Consider the following 19,056-nt stretch of genomic DNA (forward strand, 5'->3'; position numbering starts at 1 on the left):
AAAACGTCCTTTAGCAGAAAGCGTAAGTGCTCAATCCTAAATCTAAAGTCTGGTTACTCCGCAGCTGGAGGCTTAAAGGCAGCAGATTCCGACCCAGAAAGAGCATCCTGAAGAATCAGAAGCGTCTTCATCAACAGATAATCTTGTATCAGATAAATCCAACAGGCTAGTAGATGACCCCTGGGAAGGATAGCAATATTTGACCTTTTGCTTGTGCTTAGCAGGGCGAGGTAAAGCACTGAAGGCCGCAGACACTGCCGTTTGTAAGTGTTCAGTAAAGTCTGCCGGTAAAAGGGCCCCTCCAGATGGAGGATTAGGAGTGCAATGGGAAGCTGCATGTGTATTAGAGGACTGTAGGTTGCGCACCTCACAGGACGGAGACTCCTCAGAGGTGGATGGCTCAGTGGTACTAAACATATTAACCTTCTTTGATACGATTACCTTATCAAGGCATGTGGAACATAATTGTACAGCCAGGTATACAGTGTCCTCCTCACAATATAGACAGGCATTAAACTTAGGTCCTCCATAGCTTGCGCTTATAAGTTGGACAATAGAAAAAAAAAAAAGATAAATGGCACCTTTACACCCCCAATGGCTGGGACACTTACCACCTCCTATGACCCAGGCCCAACAGAGAAACCGCACGGTAAGGAGAAAGAGGAAATCAATGTGACCACACCCGGTCACGTGGTGCGCCATGCAGGACCACCCCTGCTACAGTAAAAACCACGCCAAGGCTAACAGGCTGCACAGCTTATCGAAAATGAAAGTAAAACCTGTACATTCTAACATCTGCCTGAGCCTCATCTCACACATGTCGCAGCATAAACATAACCCTTACATTATGCGATTAATCCCCCTGTTCAATAATCCCCTTCCGGAGATATTAACCCTCGATTCCATACAGATAAAAGGAGCCACACTGTGACCCTGTCTTCTTGCGTTATCATATGTGTATAAAAAAATGAAACCATCTTACCGGAATCTATGCCGTGGAACAGAAACACAGCCTCAAGCATCACTCCTGACATGGACTTGATTCATAGAAGCAGGCAGTGAAACTCGTCAACACGGATTGCTTAGGAGCTGTTAATACGAGTCTGGATGGGTTCGCAGAAAGACTTTCCCTGCATCTCCAGACTAACATTCGTCACTCTGCCAACCTCCTGTGACGAAAGACAAAAAATGAATGGGATATGAGGGAAGTGTGGGAGGTATTTAAGCCTTTGGCTGGGGTGTCTTTGCCTCCTCGTGGTGGCCAGGTTCTGTATTTCCCACAAGTAAGGAATAAAGCCGTGGACTCTCCTCATATTAAGAAGGAAATAAGGAATAATGGCATTGTAAGCCATAACCATTTTAGTTGATGAACCCAGCAGTTTTATGTCCTTTTAAAAGGGCTATTCCAGCTAGGACGATGTACACAGATGTATTGCAAGAAACTAACCAGGCTATTTACCAACTAAATATTATCTTCACGTGATTAGGATAAAAATGTGTACTATATACTATATAAAAGGTATATTTCTGGTAAACTTGATTTTATTTTAGACAACAGACAAGTAACACTAAATCTGTTTGGTGAGACACAGGAAGTAACTCAGCAGAACAATTATAAGATTCTAGAATCACATTCAAATGAATCAGCCAATGAAACTGACATTTTGTTTTTAATTAAGAAAATATTTTAACATGATTTACACAATGATCTTAAAAACCAAACAAAAGGCATTTTGAGATTGGACCATATTTACACCAGGCAAATTATAATGTTCCTTTTTGTTCAATCATTTGTAGCTGCAGTCTTCAGCCTGTAACATCAAATTATATTTCTATAGTTTGGTATCTGTGCTAAGATAAGGAGAGAATACATTAAAAATGGAAAGTATTCCAAAAAATGAGATTTATTCTGATTAACCTACCAGTGAATGGTTACAGTAAACTGTGTGACAACCAATAGTATACAGATATCTACAAGCAGGAGTAGATTAATATTTAGAAAACACAACTCATCATACATGAAGGTCATTCTACAATAACACAGACACTATTGCAGATAAGGATGTGAGAAAAAAAAAATCTCTTTTTAGGACTTTGTAGTGTTTAAAGGAAAAACTTAGCTAATAATTGCTGGAGCATTATTGCAGTAGTTGAGCGTGCGGTTTGACTAAAAGATTAGTTCAACATATATTACATGGAAAAATGTTGCTTAGTAAAAATGTTCTATGGACACGTCTAGCATAAAAGAAAAAACCTTAATTTTAATAGAAACACAAAATCTTGCAATTTATATACCTATAATGCAGAAGAAAATAAGGGTTCTGAATTACAAACCAAAGCTTAAAGGGATAGGAAAGTCAAAATTAAATTTGCATGATTCAGATAGAGCATGTAATTTTAAGACACTTTTAAAGTCACTTCTATTTTCAAATGTGCTGTCCCTTCAGCAATGGATAACAAGAGAATGAAGCAAATTTGATAATAGACGTAAATTGCAAATTTTTTTAAAATTGTATGTTCTATCTGAATCATAAAAGAAAATGTTGTCGTTTACTATCCCTTTACGGGGACATCCTGATAAAATAAAATGACATGATTCGCTGGAGTATGTTATTTTTTTAATTATTGTCCCTTGTTAGCTAGAAGTTTAACCCCCAAAAAGACTTTAAAACATAGCTTAAGTCCGCAACACACTGCAGCTCCTTTAAGGGATATGAAGCTCAAAGTGAAATGTTCATGATTCAGAGAAAGCAAGCAATGTGTGAAAAAACACCACACAATTTGCTTCCATTATCAAATTTCCTTTGTTCCCTTGGTATCATTTGTTGAAGAGCATATCTAAGTAGGCTCAGGAGTGTGCACGTTTTAAGCATTACTGCAAAACTGCTTACACATAGTGCTCCAGACATTTTCACAATCTTGAGCCTACTTAGGTATGCTGCTCAACAAAAGAGAACGTAAATGGGAAAGTTGTTTTCAAATTGCTAGCTCTGTCTGAAGCATCAGAGTGCTATATTTAAGCTGTAGGTCACTCGCACAAAATTGGAGTGGTAAACGCATGTAGACAATCACCAGCCACTGCAGATGTAATGAGCACCTGAAGCGGAATTTAGCTGGGGGGAAAAAAAAGCATAAATAACGAGGCTAAAGCAAAAACTATTTGCTATAATGAATAAGGATGATTTATTGATAAGAATGTCTGCTTAAGTAAAAGTGAGGATTAGAGAAATAAAATTATCCTGTAAATTCATTGCTCCTCTGTGTCCTAATGATTTAATTGGAAATTACATTATATTAAAGCCGCACGCTGCTTGCTCTACTCCATGCCAGAGATACCGCTCTTGTTTAAATGCATTTGACAAGTGCCAATAATATAGCGGATTGTAACAAATAAATAAAAAAAGGGGGAAAACAGACCTCAAAACATGTTCTGAAGCTCCAAGTTTATGGAGTTTAATATATATAAAAAATTGTTATTCAGCAACTAAAGCAATTTTGTTTTACACAACAAAACTGCTAAACCCTTTCAAAAAAAGGTATTAAAACATTTACCACCATGATGGTCCTGCATGAGTATCTGCACGAAAATAACTTCCCATTTAAAATATAATCGGGATTTTCATGATCTTTAACGCATTGCACAGCAATTTGTAGCAGCCTTTTGCCCCCTCCAGCACAGGAGGAATTAATAAATTAAGTTTAAATAAATAAATATATCTATTTCACATTGTTACTGTACACAGTTTTCTTAAAAGGAGGATAAATCTATGCCTATTTCTACTATCCATGAGATGATGGATATATATCGTCAATAAAAAGGTTCCTAAAGAATAATGAAAGCCTAGTTAACAGGTCACTTAAGTGGTGTCGATTCTCTCAATTTAAGAACAATTTTAATCATCTACTTCCATGAAGATATCACTAAAAAAATATTCAGAAACAGTGGTTTCTTCTTCTTCTGAAGCAACATCCCCCAAAATGGATTCTTCTTTGATTTCCACTTCCTGATTATTGGAAACCTAATGAATACAAATAAAGAAGATATGTAAACCTAGAGACATAAAGGTTTTAGAGTATTTTATTATTGCACTATTATTTGCATAGGACTGGGTTTCAAACACTTGCAAAAGTCAGCCCCAGAGAAGCAATGCACTACTGGGACTTATCTATACACAATGGGTGGGCCAATGACAAGAGGCATACATGTGCAGCCCCCAATCTTGCAGCTAGCTCCCAGTAGTGCACCGCTGCTCCTGAGCCTACCAAGGTATTCAATAAAGGATACAAAAGGAACAAAGTCAATATGATAATAGATGTAAATCACTGGTTTTCAAACCTGTCCTCAAGCCTCCCCAACAGGCCAGGTTTTCAGGATTACCTTGGATGAGAGCAGGTAAAATAACCATGGTTACTAATCAGCTGATTATTTCACCTGTGCTTTAGTTCAGATATCCTCAAAACATGGCCTGTTAGGGAGGCCTGAGGACAGGTTTGAAAACCAGTGATGTAAATTAAAGTCTCTTAAAACTGCAGAACCAAGAAAGTTTAATTTTTACTTAAAGGGACAGTTTACTCAAATGTTCTCCCCTTTAATTTCTTCCCAATAATCCATTTTACCTGCTGGAGTGTATTAAATTGTTTACAAGTATTTCCATTACCCTTATATTGGCATATGAATTAGTTTATTTAGTCTGTGGTATCCCCACCCATCCTGAAAGTTTTTGGCCTCGAGGCCAAGCTTTGTTAACACAGCCAGTAGAAGAAATTACACTCCCAGTGGGTTACAGAAGAGGTAAGGTAATAAAATGTTAATTTTCCATTGTTCTCTCCAAGTATTGGTGATTGGTTTATGGAAAGATATAAGATAAAGAAGCCTGTATATGTACACAATGTGATAAAGTAATGAGATCTGATTATACCTACAAGCTCAGCCCATTTTATTAGGTTGTGGCTTCAAAACACAAAATCAGTTAATTCATATACACGAACCTTAAAAAAGCAAATCTAATACATTTTATACTCTGCAGCTGGTAAAAAAAAAAAAGATTGGAAACACATGAAGGGAAAAACAATTTTATAGTATACTATCCCTTTAAGTCTCCTTTAACCTAGAATTGGACTAGCACTTTAACTATATCTAGCTATTATGTTAATTAGGCTATTTAGCTCTTGCGCTCACTCTCATTGGCTTCCCTGCTCTAGCACTGTCACTTTGTCTAGCTATTATGTTAATTAGGCTATCTAGCTCTTGCGCTCACTCTCATTGGCTACCCTGCTCTAGCACTGTCACTATGTCTAGCTATTATGTTGATTAGGCTATTTAGCTCTTGCGCTCACTCTCATTGGCTACCCTGCTCTAGCACTGTCACTATGTCTAGCTATAAGCAGATTGCAGACTGTCTCAATGATTACTTCTGTTCTGTTTTCACAAAATATTGTTAAGATAGAATGTCTACCTTAAGGGATACTACGAAAAATAGAATACGAATACGAAAAATAGAAACAAGCTTAACAGTAATCTTTTTACAGAGAATGAGGTTTTGTTAGCATTATCAAAAATAAATGTTAAAAAGGCAGTGGGTCCTGATAATATTCATCCAAGGGTTTTAAAAGAACTTCGATCAGTGCTAACTGTCCTATTAACTGATCTGTTTAATCAGTCACTATTAACAGGAGCTGTCCCAGATGATTGGAGAATAGCAAATGTATTACCTCTTCATAAAAATGGCAGTAGAGAAGAATCTGGTAACTACAGGCCAGTTAGTTTAACTTTATTAGTAGGGAAATTAATGGAAAGTCCCCAAAGTAACAGTTAAGAATAAACGTCTCTTCTAGCACAAACTTACTTCACCACCTCCATGGGAGGCAAAGTTTGTAAAACTGAATTGTGGGTGTGGTGAGGGGTTTATTTATAGGCATTTTAAGGTTTGGGAAACTTTGCCCCTCCTGGTAGGAATGTATATCCCATACGTCACTAGCTCATGGACTCTTGCTAATTACATGAAAGAAAGAATTATGACTTACATAAAGACAATTTAGAGGACCAAAATCAGCTTGGTTTTACTTCAGGGAGATCATGTCAGATCTGATTGACTTCTTTGATTATGTAACAAAAGTATTAGACAAGGGTGGAGCAGTTGATGTAGCATATCTAGATTTCAGCAAAGCATTTGACACCGTCCCACACAATAAACTAATTCACAAACTGTATCTCCTTGGTCTAGATTCAAAAATTGTAAACTGGGTGGAATGCTGGCTTAAGGACAGAAAACAAATGGAAATGGAGTTCATTCAGCAGAGGGGGCTGTTACTAGTGGTGTTCCTCAGGGGTCAATTCTGGGGCCTGTTTTGTTTAACATATTTATCTGTGATATCAGCAAAGGGCTACAGGGGAAAGTATGTTTGTTTGCAGATGATACAAAAAATTGTAACAGAGTGGATGTTCCGGGGGGTAGATAAAATGAGAAGTGATATACAACAATTGGAGGATTGGACAAATGACTGGGATCTAAAGTTTAACACAGCAAAGTGTAAAATAATGCATTTAGGGAAGAAAATTCCAAATGTTAATTACAGACTCAATGACAGTTTACTGACTGTTACAGATGAGGAACAGGACTTGGGAATTATTATTTCAGATGATTTAAAACTTAGTAAACAATGTAGTAATGCAGCAAGTAAGGCTAGCAGAATGCTTGGATGTATTGGTAGAGGTATTTGCAGCAGAAATAGTAAGGTTCTTATGCCACTTTATAGATCATTAGTTAGGCCTCATCTTGAGTATTGTGTGCAGTTCTGGAGGCCATATCTTCAGAAGGATATTAACAAACTTGAATCTGTGCAAATGAGGGCTACCAAAATGGTACATGGTCTAAAAAATAAAACTTACTAGGATAGGCTCAATGACCTAAATATGTATAGCTTAGAGGAGAGAAGGGAAAGAGGTGATATGATAGCAACTTTCAATTTCGTTAAAAGGCTAGTAAAACTGAGGCTGTGGGTATTTTACATAAAATGGAGAATTCAAGAACAAGGGGTCATGATCTCAAGCTAAAGGGTAGTAGCTTCAGGAGTAATTTGAGAAAGCACTTCTTTACAGAAAGAGTGATTGATTTATGGAATAAACTTCCTCAAGAGGTAGTAGCGACAAACACTGTGGGGGGCTTTAAAAATGCATGGAGCATAAGGTTATCCTACAAACTAGATAAGTTTATACTGTTAGGTAAGGTCGGGCAGACTTGCTGGGCCTATGGCTCTTATCTGCTGTCAATATCTATGTTTCTATTATGTTAATTAGGCAGAGAAGGGCTGTGACATTTTCCACCAATATCTATAAAAAAAAAAAAAAAAAAAAATTACCTCATGCAATAGAGCTTCTTTAATAGCGGAGGAGGAATCTGCAGACACAGAAGGCACTTGTTTGTCTGAGGTGTCCTGGCTTGGATCCTGAATGCTTTTCTTGGTTTTAGAGGGCAATTTACAATTTGGCTTTCTTGCATTTTTTTTCTTCTTATTTAGAACTTTCTTAGGCTTCTTGTCTTTACAAACCAAAGGTAAGAAACCTAACAGCTTTCTTCCAGGCCTGATGAAACACAAAAAGATGTTCTCAGTTGCTGAACACAGTAAGTCACAACTCATTCATGTAAAGCACAAAACTGTATTATGGCAAAAGGTATAAGAAGGCTCAACTTTTGAAGCCACCAAAACAAGATTAACCTCACAATGAAACTTACTGAACATTTATCTGTTCCTCTATTGGGAACCTGTAGAAGACAAATGAATACTGACTAAATCAAGCATCTCTTTAGTCCTATAATAGATGAACTTCAATACCTAGTCTGGCCTAAAATCATTTAAAAAATAAACCCAAAAATGTGAATCTAACTTAAAAGGTTAATTTAATGTATAAGTTGCATCTCATTTTTGCATTAGTGATCATTGCTAATAGCTGAACATATTGCAGGTCCTGAACAGAACACTGCTGGTTTGATAGCGACATGCGTAAGAGACTCCTAAGTGGTTTATCGGCCATATCCTGGCACCGTGTTGTTGCTCTGAGTGGGACTTAAGGGACATCACACACTTTGAGATTGTACAAACAGTCTTGTCCACAGCACTATTTTCTCAAATTACCTTTATTTTCTCTTAGGTTACAGACATAAAACAGCCCAACACTTTGAGATTGTAATATAAAAATAATTATTTGCTTTAAAAAGTGTCAACTTATTATATATATATTTTTCCATTTTCCTGTAATTTAATTCTAGAAATTGTGGGATACTAATTTTTTTTATTATTCAGATAAAGTATGCAACTTTAAAGGGAAATTCTTTTTCAACATTGTTATTGTTTAAAAAGATAAGATAATCCCTTTTTTACTCATTGCCATAAAAATAAGCTAAAATTGCCTACATTTTTTCTCTCAATGTTTACTGCTCAAATTATCATTAAATACGTGTGTTAGATTATGCAATGAATTTGTGCTTTGGATAGCAGAAAAAGTTACAATATTAGAAAGCACTACACTTCCCCCACCCTGTTACTTTATAATGCCACAAAGCCCGCAAAATGTTCTGTGGAGAACATTGCTGCAACTTATCTCACTGCTTTTTACAATGTTGCATTTTAGTTAACATTGTTCTCTATGGGAGTGAGCACAATTATCTATATGGCACACATGAACAAGCACTGTCTGGCTTTGTGCAAGATTGTAAAAAGCATTAAGATCCCGGCAGCCTGCAGGGCTTAACAGGGGTTATAAAGTATATGTACATAAGAATGTCGTTTATGTAAAGCTGGGGAATGAGTAGTAAGAGCATCATCTATCTTTTAAAACAATGAAAAAAAATCAAGTATACTGTCCCTTTAAACAACTTTCACATTTAATTCAATGAACTAATTTGCTTTGTACTCTTAGTATCCTTTGTTGAAAAGAAAACCTAATTAGGTTCAGGAGCAGCAAGCACTATTGGGAGCTAGCTGATTGGTGGCTGCCCTTTTATGCTCGTCACTGGCTTACGGATTTGTTTGCTCCCAGTAGTGCATGCCTGTTTTTTCAACAAATAACAAGAGAACAAAAGAGAATTTGCTAATAGAAGTAAACTGAAAAGTTGTTTGTTTAAAATGTAATGCTCTAGTTCAGGGGCATCAAACTCAATGTACCTGGGGGCCACTGGCCAAGTGTCCTGCGCTCATGGGAGCCGCTTGAACTAAGTGCTAGATATACTAGGAACTGGAAGTGACATTTACCCAAGTAGTAGTGCATGGTGGGGGTTGTAGCCCACAACAGACATACACTGTTGTCTATATTTATCTTGTGAGTGCCAAGTGAAGTGATCATTCTGGAACTGTATAACAATGTCAAAAGTAACATTTATCCAAACAGTGCATGGTGGGACTCTACACTGGACTCTTGTCTTTATATTTGTCTTTTGAGTGCCTATATAGAACATCAACTAACTACACCTCTTAGAACCCTAAAAAAAAAAAATTGACAGCCCAAATGAATGATTTACCTTAAACAAGGGAGGGCCACATGAAACTATCTTGGGGGCCGCATATGGCCCCAGGGCCTGTACTTTGAGACCACTGCTCTAGTTGAATAATGAAAGAAAATATTTTGTTTTTTTTAATGTTGATTTAACACTGCTATATGCCACACACTAGTGATCTCAGCTGAGAAATAAACCTAGGTTACAACCTGGCGGCACCTAAACAACTAATTTAACTATAACAATATTTGCATATTCATTGTTTAGAATAAGTAATCATATTTAGCATTTATTTAGTGTCTAAGACAAATACATTTACTACTGAATCAGACCTCCTATACAAGGCCCTGTCGAGTTAGGACATCCTTTGTCTATATTTGACTTTACCTTTTTAATGCTGCTTTAGAAGGCGATGCTGTACTTGTACTAGGTGTACTAGTTTTACTAAAGCTTTTCCAGTCCTGTCGTTTACTATAAACTCCTTCGGGTGTTTTTAACAATTTATCGCTTTCATCAAGCGAGCCACAATTGTTTCTTTCTCCCTCAGGGAAATCCTGATTCTGAAATAAGTCCTGAGAGGTTTCCTTCTCCGTTTCTGGCAAAATTTCTCCCAATGAGACCTCTTGTAAAGAGTAAACATTTCCTTCTTCAGCTCGTTTTTCTAGAAATCATGAGATAATTCTTAGTCAAGATAATGTAAACTCTTAACCTGTATAAAGAATTGATACTGAGACACCACAATGGAGCAGAGCAGGGAGTGCACAGCAGAGCGCGAGGCGGACCACAGCAGAGCAGGGAGAGCACAGCAGAGCAGGGAGTGCACAGCAGAGCGTGAGGCGAACCACAGAAGAGCAGAGAGTGCACAGCAGAGCGCAAGGCGAACCACAGAAGAGCAGGGAGTGCACATTAGAGCACGAGGCGGACCACAGTAAGCAGGGAGTGCACAGCAGAGCGCGAGGCGGGCCACAGAAGAGCAGGGAGAGCACAGAAGAGTGAGTGGCGGACCACAGCAGAGCAGGGAGAGCACAGCAGAGGGCGTGGCGGACCACAGCAGAGCAGGGAGAGCACAGCAGAGCAGGGAGAGCACAGCAGAGCGCGTGGTGGACCACAGCGAGCAGGGAGAGCACAGCAGAACGCGTGGCAGACCACAGCAGAGCAGGGAGAGCACAGCAGAGCGCGTGGCGGATCACAGCAGAGCGCAAATCGAACCACAGCAGAGCAAGGAGTACACAGCAGAGCTCAAGGCGAATCACAGCAGAGCAAGGAGTACACAGCAGAGCGCGAGGCAGACCACAGCAGAGCAGGGAGACCACAGCAGAGCAGGGAGTGCACAGCAGAGCGCGAGGCAGACCACAGCAGAGCAGGGAGTGCACAGCAGAGCGCGAGGGAGTGCACAGCAGAGCGTGAGGCAGACCACAGCAGAGTGCAAGGCAGACCACAGCAGAGCAGGGAGTGCACAGCAGAGCGCAAGGCAGACCACAGCAGAGCGCGAGGCAGACCACAGCAGAGCGCGAGGCAGAAAACAGCAGAGCGCGAGGCAGAAAACAGCAGAACACGAGGCAGACCACAGCAGAGCAGGGAGTGCACAGCAGAGCAGGAGGGGCCACAGAGAGCAGACAGTACAACAGAGCAGGAGGGGCCACAGAGAGCAGACAGTACAGCAGAGCAGGAGGGGCCACAGAGAGCAGACAGTACAGCAGAGCAGGAGGGGCCAGAGAGAGCAGACAGTACAGCAGAGCAGGAGGGGCCACAGAGAGCAGACAGTACAACAGAGCAGGAGGGGCCACAGAGAGCAGACAGTACAGCAGAGCAGGAGGGGCCACAGAGAGCAGACAGTACAGCAGAGCAGGAGGGGCCAGAGAGAGCAGACAGTACAGCAGAGCAGGAGGGGCCACAGAGAGCAGACAGTACAGCAGAGCAGGAGGGGCCACAAAGAGCAGACAGTACAGCAGAGCAGGAGGGGCCACAGAGAGCAGACAGTACAGCAGAGCAGGAGGGGCCACAGAGAGCAGACAGTACAGCAGAGCAGGAGGGGCCACAGAGAGCAGACAGTACAGCAGAGCAGGAGGGGCCACAGAGAGCAGACAGTACAGCAGAGCAGGAGGGGCCACAGAGAGCAGACAGTACAGCAAGAGGGGCCACAGAGAGCAGACAGTACAGCAGAGCAAGAGGGGCCACATAAATCAGAAATTATAGAAGAGTGAGGGACCAAAGTGAACTGGTACATGAGTATTTTACAAAACACACTTAAGCCTTTATAATATCTTATTCTCACTGTACCTTTATGTTGCATTTACTATGTTATCATAACAAAAAAACAAAAACAATTCATCACAGTAATGTACCCTACAAAATTAAAGGCTAAAGATAGGAATAAATGACAGGGATATGATTTCAAGTTAGAGGGTAGAAGTTGTACAGTAGTTTTTTGAACACTAGAACAGCAGGCATCGTAGATACTATGATCTTTTGATCAAAAGGAAAATAATCCAAGAATGGAACTAATCCTACATATTGATGGGATAATTATATATAACAATACTGACAACAATAAAAAGAATATATTCTTTTTTGGAAGGACATTTCCTAATCAAAACTGCAACAATTTCAACCAAAGACAGGAACATAGACATAAGATTAACACATTCAGATGACTGATAATTGATCCTGTGATAATTTATTCTATATGAGGACATTGGGAAAGATCATTAGACAGACAGGAGGCCTTTTGGATTTTTACTCTAAGAACAAGAATCCCAGAGGCCTTTAACAATTCGGATCTGATAAATGTTTGGATATACCATAAAACAATGCAAAAACAAAATAAGTAATAGCCATTTGTAACCTTTATGTTAAGGACTACAAGATAAACACAGATTTCATTTTATGGGTTTGTGAAGATCACAAGGGCAGTCTCACTAAATTTAATAAAAACAAATTATTCTTACCAGATAATTTCCTTTCCTTCTGTATAGAGAGAGTCCACAGCTGCATTCCTTACTTGTGAGAAATACTGAACCTGGCCACCAGGAGGAGGCAAAGACACCCAGCCAAAGGCTTAAATACCTCCCCCACTTCCCTCATCCCCCAGTCATTCTGCCGAGGGAACAAGGAACAGTAGGAGAAATATCAGGACGAAAAAGGTGCCAGAAGAACAAGTTAAAATTTAGGGCCGCCCATCGGAGAACACGGGCGGGAGCTGTGGACTCTCCCTGTACAGAAGGAAAGGAAATTATCTGGTAAGCATAATTTATGTTTTCCTTCTTAATACAGGGAGAGTCCACAGCTGCTTTCCTTGCTTGTAGGAAATTATACCCAAGCTCTAGAGGACACTGAATGCTAACAGGAGGGCAAAAAGGAGAGGCGGCCCCCATCTGAGGGCACCACAGCCAGCAAAACCCTTTCTCCCGAAGGATGCTTCAACAGAAGCAAAAACTCATAAAAAAAGAATGTAAGGAGGACCAGGTAGCCTGTCCTACAAATCTGATCCATAGAGGCCTCATTTTAAAACACCCAAAAGGACTTTACTGCTCTCAAAGAATGAACTGTAATCCTCTGAGGAGGCTTGTGTCCCGCTGTCTCATAAACCAAGACGTAGATACTACTCAACTAAAAGATAAGGACGTTGAAGATGCCTTCTGACTCTTATGCCTCCCAGATAGATAACAGAGACAAAAAATCTGTCTATTCCTATGTAGCATGAAAATAGAATTTCAAGGCACGACTCCATATTATGTAGTAAATTTTCCTTCTAGAAGAAGGAATAGGACATAAAGAACCACAATTTCTTAATTGAAGTTGCGATCTGACACAAACCTTAGGAGGAAAACCTAACTAGGTTCGCAGAACAGCCCTATTATCGTGGAACACCAGATAAGGAGGGTCGCATTGCAAGACCGCAATCTCAGAGACTTCTGCACGCAGAAGCAACATTTAGACGTAAAGGAATCTCCCAAGTTAACTTAATGTCAACCTTATGAATAGGTACAAAAGTAGCCTTAAGAACAAGATCTAAGCTCCAAGGAGGAGCAACAGATCGACACGCCGGCCTGATCGAAGTCAGAGCTCTGATAAAAAAACTGTACGACCGGAAGCTCAACGAGCCTCTGTGTAGTAAAAACAAACAGACAGGGCCAAAACTGTCCCAACAAGGAACTAGCTAAGAGGCCCTTCTCCAGACCATCCTGGAGGAAGAAAAGAAACCTGGCAGACTTGAATAGTGTGCTAGGACGAACCATGCTCTTCACAGAGGAAGTGGGTCCTCCACACCTTATGATAGATGATGAGGAACTGGCTCACATGCTTGAAGGAGAGGACCAAAACCTCTTAGAAAACCCTCTCTTGGCTAAGACTAACTGTCATCTTGCAGTCCGCCTCAGAAAAATAAGATTTGATGAAGCAAAGGGGCCATGTTCCAGCAGATCCCTGCGACAAGTAACCTTCCTGGAGGGGAAGACGACAACCCCACGAACCACGATCTTCGCGGCCGCAACGGAGCAATCAGTATCCCTGACGCCCGCTCCTGCTAGAAAAGAAAAATTGTATTGAACCTCCAAGGCACAGCTAATGCATCTATTAGCTCCATCTGAGGATCCCTGAACCATGACCCATCTGTGGGTAACTTGGGACGCTGAGACTCTCATTCGGCGTCCCCTCCCAGATAGAAAAAAAAACCAAAACCCACTGGATGACCACACCAATAGAGTGAAACGCTGACATCGAGCAGTAGTGGGCCTCCACCCTCTACCAAACCCAAGAAACTACCCTCATTGCTAGAGAGTCTCGTTCTGACTAGAATCTATAAACTGGGACTAACCCAGTAGTAAAAGCCCTCAGAGCAAAAAATAGCCTGAAGATCCAAAAAGTTAATCAGGAGGGAAACCTCCTGGGACCACGGCCCCCATGCCCTCTTGGCACACCCTCACCATCCTGACAGACCTGCGACTGAAGTCAAAACCGCCCGGATGATTCAAGAAAGATGTCCCTCAGGACAAGGAGATCTGGACAAAGACACTAGAGAGTGATTCTCTCAACCAGTAGTCCAGGAAAATATGTTAAGACAGATTTGAAACAGCGCCGCTTCATTGGCTCAGCATACACCGAGTCTCGGCTGAAAAGAGACCAAGCAAAAGGAATGAAGTCCAAGATGGACCCCATGACAAATTATCACCACCCCACACAGAGCCAACGATGGCCTGAAGGCGGTCTGGAGGGCACGACCTGATGAAGCTAACTCATAACTTCACAAGTCCGAAGGAAATCTCTTCATGTCTAGGAAGACTAAATTAGCATACAGGAATCCACCCTAGTGCCTACACCAGAGAACTCTGTTTTAGATATTCTTCAATCTCTGAAAATCGAGGAATACAAATGGAATCCCTAATGGTCTTCTATTAAACGAGACAATGGCGATTAAACCAGATCGTCTAGACAAGGGAAGCTACCGCCAGATCTGGATTCTGGCCACTGCCAAAAGAAACCCTAGAGTCCTAAAAGGCTCTAGAAGCAGTAGCAAGACCAAAACGGAAGGAACAATGTACTGGAAGTACTGGTCCAGAAACGACAGCCTTAGGAACCGCAAGTGTTCCCTGAGGAGAAATGAAAAGGTACAATATCCTTCTTCAACAGTGGTCCCGTGCTGCTCTTCGCGCACCAAGGATAGAGCAGATCTTATAGTCTCCCTCTGGAACGAGGATACATAAGCTTTAGGACCCAAATAGGACGGGAATTCCCTCCCTCTATAGGACCACAAAAACAACGGTTTGAATAATATCTCAAACCTCACTCTGTGATAGGCACCGGGACAATGACTCCAAAGGGGATCAAAACCCGCACCTACCTGAAATAGCTTCCCTCTTTCTGTCTGGAAGACAGGATGAAGAGAAGGAATACTGCCCTGGAAGGTTGAGATTTGAAGCCTAGCTATGATGTCTAGGACCCATGGATCCTGTACGTCCCTGAATCAAGCGTATGAATAAAGCGAAGGTCAGACTCCAATGTGATCCAAGATAGGACCTGGAACTGGTCCCTCCCGCCAACCTAGGTTAGGCGGGCCTCTGCTATTCTTGGACTTATTCCTTGACCGAGTCTGCTTCCAGAAATACTTGGATTGTTCAGGTTTAGCGGAGATCTGACGCTGGGCTTTAACCGCATTAAAAGAATAAGATAAAAAAATGAGTTCTCATTAAAAACGGTAAAACCGCAGAATAGCGAAACCAAAGAAAAACTTTTTCTCAAGTAAAAGAAAGATTAGATTCAGAAGTCATATCTGTCAGAGCGATTCAAAGCCTGAACAGAACAAACCTGAAGCACTAGCTTTGGGGCTAGTAATCTGCAAAACTCCCAGATAAAAGAATTATAAGCTCCAAGGCCTTATTCTCTAAAATATCGAGAGATCATCATCTCGAATCGAGACAGAGACCTTCATTAGGAAATCTCCAGAAACTGTGACAATCTGTCGACAGTACATAAATATCCCACGTGACGAAACATCTTCAGAAAAAGAGTTTCCTTTTATAACCAGGAGCTCTAAGAATAAACTATCCTTAAACAGAACAGTAAAACTAAAAGCAAGCTCACAAAAAGTGATAGCCAAGTAGGGGTGGGCAACGACACAACCCCCCTATAGAGCCCAGGACTGGGAATCTTAAAAAGAATAGACAAAAGGAAGGGGATCTCCATCCTTCCATACCCATTAAATTCGCCATCTGATTTAGTGTTCTGAGATTCGACTGGTAGATTAGTAGTAGGAATCTCTAAGATCAGCAAAACTTCTCTTAGAAGTGAGCGCAGGCATGCTACTCTAAATCTAAAGCATCTAACATCTCAACATTGGTTGATGAAAACACCCTGTTGCGGCATATGGAACATAATTGAGAGGGCTGGACTACCCAGCCTCCTCACAATATACACAGGTAACGAATTCTGTCGTAGAAGGATCCCCCCTAAAAAAAAAACAAGAATCCTCCATAACTAGGTAACCTTATTGAAATCAAAGAAACAACCAGCACCTATACCCCCAATGGCTGGGGAACTCACCACCTCCTATGACCCAGACAGTATAGAGAAAGCTCGCTCCACTCCGTAGTCACTTAGTCAGGAATAGGAAATTAAAACCGTGACCACTCCCGGGCACACGGTGCGCAATGCCGGACCGCATCCTTCGGGAGAAAGGGTTTTGCTGGCTGTGGTGCCCTCAGATGTGGGCCTCCTCTCCTTTTTGCCCTCCTGTCCCTTTTTGTAGTAGAGTTAGGAGCACTTAGTACGAAAGCACGCTCCAAAAGGTAACAAGGATATTTTATTTTAAACGAAAGGTGTCCATATCCAAATGCTTGAACACACTGATGTAAATATTTCAATTGCGGATCAATCCCAAGGAATTCTACTTATATGCAGAGGATTATGTAATTATTTAACACCACTTGCAAAAGTTCCTTATAACTTTATGATCCATCCACCGGTATGAGGTAAGCTGTTATCGTCACCAAATAGCACTTTTGTAGCTTCTCTTGAAACTTGCAAACCAAAGTTCCGTAGCAAAGTGAGCAATAACGTCTAGGAGATCTTGTTCCGTTACAAAAACACCTTATAACTTGGCTGCTTGTGAAGTTTTTCCAGATGCGATACTTTAGTAGCAAAATATCACAAAGTGCAGTCTTCACCAAACAAACACCATGTGTGTAATGCCAGATGGTGATATTTCACTTTTTTGTGCATATATATATGATTAACACCCCACTGTTTAACAATCACGCTTTAGGAGATATTAACCCTTGATTCCATAAAGATAAAGGAATCCCACTGTGACCCTGTCTTCTAGCGTTAACATATGTGTAAAAAATTTAAACAATCTTACCAGAATCTATGCCTTGGAACAGAAACACAGTCCTTCAAGTGTGACAGACTGTAGCATCGCTTCTGACATGGACTTGAGTGATGAAAAGCAGGCAGTAAAACTCGGCAACACTGATTGCTTAGGATCTGTTAATATGAGTCTGGATGGTTTCGCAGAAAGACTCTCCCTGCATCTCCAGACTTCATTTCATCAATGCTCTCAGTGAGAGGCTGACAAGACTACTTAAAACTCCAGTCTCATATAGAAGGGTAGAGATACCCTTCCTAAGGAACTACTCCGAAATCTTCTGACACTTCTCTGCCAACCTCCTGTGACGAAAGGAAAAGAATGACTGGGGGATGAGGGAAGTGGGGGAGGTATTTAAGCCTTTGGATGGGGTGTCTTTGCCTCCTCCTGGTTACCAGGTTCAGTATTTCCCACAAGTAAGGAATGCAGCTGTGGACTCTCCCTGTATTAAAAACATAATTTATGTAAGAACCTACCTGATAAATTAATTACTTTCATATTGGCAAGTGTCCATGAGCTAGTGACGTATGGGATATACAATCCTACCAGGAGGGGCAAAGTTTCCCAAACCTCAAAATGCCTATAAATACACCCCTCACCGCACCCACAATTCAGTTTAACGAATAGCCAAGTAGTGGGGTGATAAAGAAAGGAGTAAAAAGCATCAACAAAGGAATTTGGAAATAATTGTGCTTTATACAAAAAAATCATAACCACCATAACAAAAGGGGTGGGGCCTCATGGACTCTTGCCAATATGAAAGAAATGAATTTATCAGGTAAGATCTTACATAAATTATGTTTTCTTTCATGTAATTGGCAAGAGTCCATGAGCTAGTGACGTATGGGATAGCAATACCCAAGATGTAGAACTCCACACAAGAGTCACTAGAGAGGGAGGGATAAAAACAGCCATTTTTTGCTGAAAAAAATTAATCCACAACACAAAATATAAGTTTATTCTCATAAATGAAAAGAAAAAGTAAAAACATAAGCAGAAGAATCAAACTGAAACAGCTGCCTGAAGAACTTTTCTTCCAAAAACTGCTTCAGAAGAAGCAAATACATCAAATCGGTAGAATTTAGTAAATGTATGCAAAGAAGACCAAGTTGCTGCTTTGCAAATCTGATCAACTGAAGCTTAATTCTTAAAAGCCCACGAAGTGGAGACTGATGTAGTAGAATGAGCTGTAAATCTCTGAGGCGGGGCTTGACCCGACTCCAAATAAGCTTGATGAATCAAAAGCTTTAAAGGGACACTGTAACCAAAAGTTTTCTTTTGTGATTCAGATTGAGCAGGAAATTTTAAGCAACTTTCTAATTTACTCCTATTATAACATTTTCTTCATTCTCTTGGTATCTTTATTTGAAATGCAAGAATGTAAGTTTAGATGCCGGCCCATTTTTGGTGAACAACCTGGGTTGTCCTTGCTGATTGGTGGATAAATTCATCCACCAATAAAAAAGTGCTGTCCAGAATACTGAACCCAAAAAAAGCTCAGATGCCTTCTTTTTCAAATAAAGATAGCAAGAGAACGAAGAAAAATTGATAATAGGAGTAAATTAGAAAGTTGCTTAAAATTGCATGCTCTTTCTGAATTACAAAAACATAATTTATGTAAGAACTTACCTGATAAATTCATTTCTTTCATATTAGCAAGAGTCCATGAGCTAGTGACGTATGGGATATACATTCCTACCAGGA

At 40.5% G+C, this 19,056-nt stretch overlaps 1 protein-coding gene across 1 annotated transcript in view; it reads right to left on the reverse strand.

The window, feature by feature from the left end:
* Positions 1-1,651: 1,651 nt before the first annotated feature.
* BDP1 (B double prime 1, subunit of RNA polymerase III transcription initiation factor IIIB) overlaps positions 1,652-19,056 on the reverse strand; it is a 437,422-nt gene continuing 420,017 nt past the window's right edge. Inside the window, exons 42-44 of the mRNA XM_053701442.1 lie at positions 9,879-10,152; positions 7,360-7,582; positions 1,652-4,019 (exon numbers count right to left, since the gene is read on the reverse strand). Coding sequence (XP_053557417.1) covers positions 3,894-4,019; positions 7,360-7,582; positions 9,879-10,152 — 623 coding nt within the window. The 3' untranslated portion in view covers positions 1,652-3,893. The remainder of the gene's footprint in view (positions 4,020-7,359; positions 7,583-9,878; positions 10,153-19,056) is intronic.

Source organism: Bombina bombina, chromosome 2 (assembly GCF_027579735.1).
Source record: "Bombina bombina isolate aBomBom1 chromosome 2, aBomBom1.pri, whole genome shotgun sequence".
Lineage (NCBI taxonomy): Eukaryota > Metazoa > Chordata > Amphibia > Anura > Bombinatoridae > Bombina > Bombina bombina.